This window comes from Pimephales promelas, chromosome 13, assembly GCF_988280905.1.
Source record: "Pimephales promelas chromosome 13, fPimPro1.hap1.1, whole genome shotgun sequence".
Taxonomy (NCBI): Eukaryota; Metazoa; Chordata; class Actinopteri; order Cypriniformes; family Leuciscidae; genus Pimephales; species Pimephales promelas.
Genome location: NC_142781.1, coordinates 28,270,063 through 28,278,409, shown reverse-complemented (window position 1 = coordinate 28,278,409; position 8,347 = coordinate 28,270,063). Strand labels below are relative to the sequence as shown.

Genomic DNA, 8,347 nt, shown 5'->3' with positions numbered 1-8,347 from the left:
AAATATGATGTCCTTAAGTCAATTGTATTGCATTTTGCTTGTCGCCTTAAACTTTAAAAGTTACAAAACTTTTGTGACCCATCCGGTTACAAATGTGGCTAATCCAAGTAAACTGAGTGTGTGCGTTCCAGTCCCAGGTTCTAGGGCCAAAGTGAGTGCGTCACCAAGTGTCCTTGTTTCACGACATTGCTGAAAGCAGCCTGTAGGAAGCTGTGCCAGGCCAGGTTCCTGAGCAGCACCAGTGCCAGCCTTGCCCAGAGAGACCCTCTCTGAGTGTGGCACAGGAAAAGGTGCATGGAGCGGTCGCCACCTGCTCAGAGGATTCGCCAAAACCACACCAGAGACCCTCCGTAAACACCAATTGCTTTTCCAAACACACAATTTTGCTGTGAACACTGAAGGAATTGTCTTTGACTCACGTAGAATATCACATTCATTGTACTAATAATACAATTTATGCTTTCTCTCATTTTTGTATTTTTTAAGTTTTGCTTTCTTAAATGTTTTTTGACGTCTAAACTGTATTGAACTGGTTACTGGTTGTGCGTCTCAAAATTTTAGTTTGTAAAGGATATATTCCAAATGAGATATCAAACTATTCCCCCAATAGTGTTGTGATGGGTGGTGGTACGGTAGGCCATCATGACAAACGGACTGTAAGAACTATAAGAAAGAAAATATCTCTAGAAAAACGTCCTGCCAGAAAATTACCAGTACCTTTGTTTACAGACATTTATTTTAACTCACTAGAGTCCTTTAAAGGAGTAGTTCACTTAAAAAAAACTACTGCTGATAATTTACTCACCCCCATGTCATCCAAGATGTCCACGTCTTTCTTCAGTAGAAAAGAAATTAAGGTTTATGATGAAAACATTCCAGGATTTTCTCCATATAATGGACTTCATTGGGAGCCAAACGGTTCAAGGTCCAAATGAGAGTTTCAGTGCAGCTTCAAAGGGCTTTAAACGACACCAGACGAAATATATATATATATATATATATATATATATATATATATATATATATAAGGATGTATTGCTGATGTATCTTATGTTGTAGAATAAAATGTGAAAATATTTTGAGCATGTGTTCACCACAGAATTTATTTCAGGCATTTAACCAAACACCGCTTCAAAAATGCTTACTTGTTTCCGAGTTTTGTCCTTCAAAAACACATTATTTTTATTTTTTCAGCACTCCATTTAAAACACCAGTGAAAAATCAACAGAAAATTCCTTGATATTAACATCATAAATTGGGAAATGTTTTAACAGACTTTCCTTAGCTTACTGTTTTTAATAAATGAATAATTCTTATCTCTCTTCTCATTAGGAGAGCTACATTGTTGACGACACAAACAATTGTGCACGAAAACCAAAGAGCCCCTGTTTTTTTGCAGTGTTCCCTGTAAAACATACACAGATTCCACTGTATGAATGCAAGGTGCTGTGTTTGTTTGTGTGGGATTGCAGTCAAGCCTTAATTGAGGAGATGAAATATGTGGTGACACTTTTAGAGAGGGACGACAGCGCTTGTTCTTGCAGCTGGGATAGAACCAAACGCATACAGTAGGTAGCGGACAGATGGAGGGATGAATAGATATGTATGCGAATGGAATAGACAGATGGATCGTGAACACACAATCCTGCCTGTCGTAAACAAGAACGTGTCTTCCTCTTCTATATTTAAACTTTAAATGTATACTTGTCATTGCATTAGATAGAAAATGTCACTTGGTTTTGTAATCAAATGCAATGATCACAGACACACTCACATACAAAAACCATTATAAGTCAGTTGCGTTATATAATCTCTTTTTTTTTATTATTTATATCCAACAAAGACATATAGGCCTGGGTATTGCAGCACTGATTGCTTTAGTTAAGGCATGTTAATATACATTTGTCCAGTCACAGGACAGGAGAAGGGTATTAATGTTTACTCTTCAGCCCTATTGGACAGGAGACCCCTGTGCCGCCCAGCCCACAGTAGCCATTGGGGTTCTTGCTGAGGTACTGCTGGTGATAGTCTTCTGCATAGTAGAACTCCTTGGCCATTGTTACTTCTGTGGTGATGGCTCCGAAACCCTCTTCAGTCAGCACCTGTCAAACCACAAAAGGCCATTTTTGATTAAGACTGTATACAGTGACAGTGAGTGTATGAGCATTTAACCTGATGAGATCTGTGTCATTCCTGAATTAGAAGAAAACAGTAGAATGAACGTATATAAACCAAGTATTTTTAAGTAATTTTCTATTAAATGTTCAAATTAAGATTTTTGATTTTCACAGGACATTTTTTTTGCCTGATCTTTACGATTTTGTAGTGCTGTGGAAAAGTTTGGGGTCTGAGATTTTTTATAAGAAATTAATATTTTAATTCAGCAAGGGCACATTAAATTGCTCAAAAGTGACAGTAAAGACACTTAAATGTTACAAAAGATTTTTGTTTCAAATAAATGCTGTTCTTTTGACCTTTCTAATCACCACAGAATCCTGAAAAAAAAGTTTTCCAACAACAACAAAAATGAACATAATTTTTTTCAACATGAATGATTTCTCGAGAATCATGTGACACTGAAAACTGGAATAATTCAGATTTGACATCACGGTGGTAAATTAAAGTGAGAGACAAATTTATAAGGACGGGCAGATGTTCACTTCTCATTCCAGATGTTCAGAGTAGTCCGTTAGGAGGATTATGGGAAGGATGAGTACCCTGCACTACTAATGCCTGAGGCCAAGCACACACTCCCAATGATCCTGCAGCATCCACACACAACTGGTGCATGGTGTTCATATTGATTTAGTCTTTCTCTCTCGGAGAGAGCTTGATTGTTTGGGGTTGATGAGAGACAGCATCGGGCATTGTGGTGTTTGTTTGTGAAACTAAGAGATCACTGCATCTGATTACCTTACCAGTGGACAGTTCAGTATCTGAAGATAATAAGACAGATGCTTTAATCTGAATGGAGCAGCTCCATTATTTGTAAATGTAAAAAATGTAATTATTTAATAAAAGTCAATTATTTAATTAATAAAAATAGCATGTATTTGTAGGCCTTCAGAACTGCCTTAATTAATTCATTCTTTGTGGCTTAAATTCAACTACGAGCTGGAAACATTCCTCAGAGATTTTGGTCCATATTATCATGATAGCATCACGCAGTTGCTGCAGATCTGACAGCTACAAATCCATGATGTGAATCTCCCGTTCCAGCACAACCCAAAGGTGCTCTACTGGATTGAGATCTGGTGACTGTGGAGCCCATCACTGTCATGTTCAAGAGACCACTTTAAGATGATTTGAGCTTTGTGACATGGTGCATTATCCTCCTGGAAGTTGCCATCAGAAGATGTGAACACTGTCGACATGGTCAGCAATAATACTCAACTGGCACTAAGCGGCCCAAAATGTACCAAGAAAATATCCCTCGCACCATAACACCAAAAGAAGCCTGAACTGTTGATGCAAGAGAAGATGGATCCATGCTGAAAGACCAAAGACCATCCCAAGACTCGACCATTTTACTTTGTAAAACAACTGTAACACAGTTGGCTTATTGCTTGAGTCCTCTGCCTTTCTCAACCTCGATAGTTTGTTCAAAATATAAAAAAAGTTCAACCTTTCTCAATTTTCGACTTCACTGTGACACCTGAAACGATTTAGTGCAGAATTACACTCTGAAAAAGCGGCATTCACATAGTTTCAAAACAAGTAAAAGGTTTTTGCTATAGCGCTTAGCAACTTTTCTGTCACCAACCTTTCCCATTCTTTAACCTCTTTCTCTCCATCTCTGCGTCTCAGTGCCTGTGTGAGAGCTTCTGTGAAGAAACCTGCCAACTAGCACATTTTGCTGACCATCTGGTAAGAAGCAGTTATGCACCTGTTAGGAGCAGCTGCAGGAGACGAGAGCTAGGTACAGACATATCATCTCGCTGACTTTTTATAAAGTCCTCGCAAAACCTGTACATCCACCCATCCATCAGGTGCCCTAAGGGGCCACAGGGAGCTCCGCCAGAGAGGACAAATTAATACAGGTTCAACTGGAAGGCATGTGGGCAAAATGTGCCTGCTTTCACCAGATGAAGCATTTCATCCTGTGCAGAAAATTGAGGTTGCCACAATGTCACGGTATTTGAAGAAAACACTTCAAATTTTCAAAATTGAGACCTGCTGCCAAGACCAGTATGCTTTTCCATGCTATTTTCCAAATACTAATACATGTCTTTATAGAAGAAGTGCATATAAACATTTTTTTTAATACATTAAATCTTGATTAATGCTAATTTATCATTCTATTTGAAACTACGTCAACCGACTCTCAGAGTATTAGTCATCTAGTTTGCGAAGAGATTTAAAGCTGCGTTTTTGAAGAGTGAATATGCGTACATGCTCTGTAAATAAAGCAAAATAACCGAGAAAAAAGTGATTACTCCACCACCTGCGTGACATCATTGACAAATTTGCATATCAGCACATTGCAGAGAGCGAACAGCAACACTACCGGCATTTGTTTGAAAGTTGAGCCGCAGCTCATTGGCCACTCACGCAACAGCACCAATCAGCTGCGATATGTAGATGACGCTGCGATTGCTCAAAACTCATCTAGACTACAGTTTTATGCCTTTATAACTAGGTAATTAGTAGAATGTCTAAAGCGGAAAATGTTGGTAACGCTTCCTTTTACAGTCCAGTTACCCATGTAAATACTATGTACTTATTTTAGTAACTAATTACTGGGTAATAACTAGTACTAACCCTGAACCTACCCCTAAACCCGTGTACTTACCTTATATTAGCCAGTACTTTCTAGGTAAGTACACTGTAAGTATACTGTAAGTACTGTACTGTAAAAGGAAGCGTTACCAAAATGTTCTTTAAAATTGAGTCAAGATCCCTAGGTTTTCTTCATAGAACCCTATTGAACTTTTTTTTTCTAAGTGTATATTCAATAAAATCACATGAACCACTTCACTTCTGAAACACAAAAGTGAAACGCTTCTTTTTAGTTTTTGCTGTGTCCTTTTTTGAGTCAGTAAACCCATCTGACATGGCCTAACAATGCCTTCACACTGGCTAAATAACTACTCTCCAGGTCTGTACCATCAACCGCCACTCTCAGTGCCAAGCAGCTGCTGGCCAAACTGGCATGGGCAGAAAGCAACAAATCCCAGAATTCTGATGCCCGGTGCAGGGTCAGGCTCCACCATCAACACACCAGTGTGTGCATGTGCAGCTATTAGCAGGAACAGTCACCAAGGAGACATGCAGCGTAGTGCTATCAGGGAGAAGGGGGATATGACCAATTTACTGTTAATGGCATATCAAGTTGTCGATTTCCATTTCGAACTTTTGGATCACAGATATGGACAGCTGAACCAAAAACATTGCTGAAAACAGACCAGAGCTATATGAACCAAAAGCCCGTAATTATGAGGGATGTTAAGATGCATTTATATCAGGTTCACATAGGAAACTGGAAGTTTTATTACACTCATTCTGGAATACTTGATTCTTATTGGTCTATCGGGCTGTCCAACATTTGTATGATGACATTATATGTATTGTAAACAGTATTTGATAGTCATCCATGGCAGACAGTTATTCATGTTTTACATATCACTTCAGGTTTTATTTTCATCTAATTGGCATTGTCTTGTGACTATAAAAATGGAGCCACAAGTTAAAGCAGGGGGGGCACTATAAACTATCCATTAATTAGTTCATTAATAAAAATAGCTGGATGAAAGAGAACTTAAATTAGATGGCGTTATTTTAACCCTAAAACTGTAGGGAAAATAGTTTTGATTTATTTTTTAAAAATACTTCCCTTGATCTGAGCGGTACAAGACTTGGCTACTTTTCCTAAGTCTGCCTCCTGAACACACACAATTTTTTATTTGACTCAATTCAACAATGTTAAGTGGGTGAAAAAAACCCTCCTTAATCTTGTATTTGGGTCAAAAATGGGCACCCATAGAAATGAATGGGAAAAACTGCAATTTAGAGCATTCTAAAATAAGCCAAAATAAGACACCAGGTGACAGCAAAGTCACTAACCTTTAGGTTTTAGCTCTAAGAACTTATTGGAAAGATATTTTAATGTAGTTAAAAAAAATAAATAAACATAATTTACATAGAAAATATGGTACTTTTTGAAGTAAATAAATTCAAAAATACCCCCAAAATAAAAAAAAACACCATAAATGGATAGACAAAACTTTATCGAAGACAGTGATATAACATTTATAATAAATAAAAATTAGGATCACACCGAAGTCCTCTGTGCCCACATTTGTCCACAATTACAGGATTAAGGGCTATAAAGTGAATACGGTTTGAGGGTTAACGCTCCACTACTGGAGCAGGAAGATTTTTAAAAATAAGCAATATTTCAGCAAGGACATATTCAGGGTTTTTTTAAGCTAGGGTGAATTAAATTGAGCAAAAGTAAAAAAAAAAAAAAAAAGTTTATTGAAAATAAAAGGCTGTTCTCATGCACTTTCTATTCATCAATTTTTTTTTACATTTTTTTTAAATCAAGGTTTCCATAAAAATAAGCAGCACTACTGTTTTGATCATTGAACTGTTTCTTGAGGACAAAATCAGCATAGAATGATTTCTGAAGGATACTGCTATACTGCTGATGTCTTCAACTAGCTATCCAATAAAATTTAAATTTTATTTAACATATTTTAAAGCGTCAATTTTTGGTATCGACCAGCAACAGCATTAGCATCTGTCATTGCCAACACATCTTACCCACACTGTATATTACAGATAGGAAGCGAACTGGAATACAGAGCTGTAAGAGCTCAGGTTTGTGCCATTATTTACCTTCATTCCTTTGTCTGTGGAGATTTTACTGAGCTTTATGTGGCTTTGATGTGGAGAACAACATTCAAATGAGCTCGCGGAACACAATTATTTAATTCCTTGAAGAGGATTCATGTTTTATAGCAGCTGAGTACAAGGAATGTAAATAGCGTCCGGTTCTTTGATTTGAAACTGCCGGGAGGGCGAATGAATAAATAGCAATGAGATGTTGCCCGGTTTATCCTATTTATCCTTTTGTTTCAGCCTGACTCTAGCCAACAATTGAACTCCAATCCTCAGCCTGGCTCAGGGTCTCTGCTCTGTTTTTATTGTTCACCTCATCCTTTTGTCCTTGAGCTCGAAGTGGCCTTGATGACGAGATGGCCAGTCAAAACCAGCAAATCATTTCATTCTCTGAGGAAGAGTCATTTTTATATGAATCAAACCTGGAACAAATCACAGGTAGAACACGTTGCTTTGACATATAATGAGTGGAAATCATATAGTGAGGTAAACAGTTATTCAACCAAGTCAATTAGGCTTTAATTCCTGTCTGTTAATAAAACAAAGAACACATTGCACACATTACACTCACCGGCCACTTTATTAGGTACACCTGTCCAACTGCTCGTTAACACTTAATTTCTAAGCAGCCAATCACATGGCGGCAACTCAGTGCATTTAGGCATGTAAACATGGTCAAGACAATCTCCTGCAGTTCAAACCGAGCATCAGTATGGGGAAGAAAGGTGATTTGAGTGACTTTGAACGTGGCATGATTGTTGGTGCCAGAAGGGCTGGTCTGAGTATTTCAGAAACTGCTAATCTACTGGGATTTTCACGCACAACCATCTCTAGGGTTTACAGAGAATGGTCCGAAAAAGAAAAAACATCCAGTGAGCGGCAGTTCTGTGGGCGGAAATGCCTTGTTGATGCCAGAGGTCAGAGGAGAATGGCCAGACTGGTTCGAGCTGATAGAAGGGCAACAGTGACTCAAATAACCACCCGTTACAACCAAGGTGGGCAGAAGAGCATCTCTGAACGCACAGTACGTCGAACTTTGAGGCAGATGGGCTACAGCAGCAGAAGACCACACCGGGTGCCACTCCTTTCAGCTAAGAACAGGAAACTGAGGCTACAATTTGCACAAGCTCATCGAAATTGGACAATAGAAGATTGGAAAAACGTTGCCTGGTCTGATGAGTCTCGATTTCTGCTGCGACATTCGGATGGTAGGGTCAGAATTTGGCGTCTACAACATGAAAGCATGGATCCATCCTGCCTTGTATCAACGGTTCAGGCTGGTGGTGGTGGTGTCATGGTGTGGGGAATATTTTCTTGGCACTCTTTGGGCCCCTTGGTACCAATTGAGCATCGTTGCAACGCCACAGCCTACCTGAGTATTGTTGCTGACCATGTCCATCCCTTTATGACCACAATGTACCCAACTTCTGATGGCTACTTTCAGCAGGATAATGCGCCATGTCATAAAGCTGGAATCATCTCAGACTGGTTTCTTGAACATGAC

General features: G+C 38.7%; 1 protein-coding gene across 2 annotated transcripts in view; it reads right to left on the bottom strand.

The window, feature by feature from the left end:
* Positions 1-1,805: 1,805 nt before the first annotated feature.
* Positions 1,806-8,347, bottom strand: part of msraa (methionine sulfoxide reductase Aa) — a 72,765-nt gene continuing 66,223 nt past the window's right edge. For both annotated transcript variants that reach the window (XM_089118819.1, XM_089118820.1), the window contains one exon: positions 1,806-2,102. In XM_089118819.1, coding sequence (XP_088974945.1) covers positions 1,932-2,102 — 171 coding nt within the window. In that variant the 3' untranslated portion in view covers positions 1,806-1,931. The remainder of the gene's footprint in view (positions 2,103-8,347) is intronic.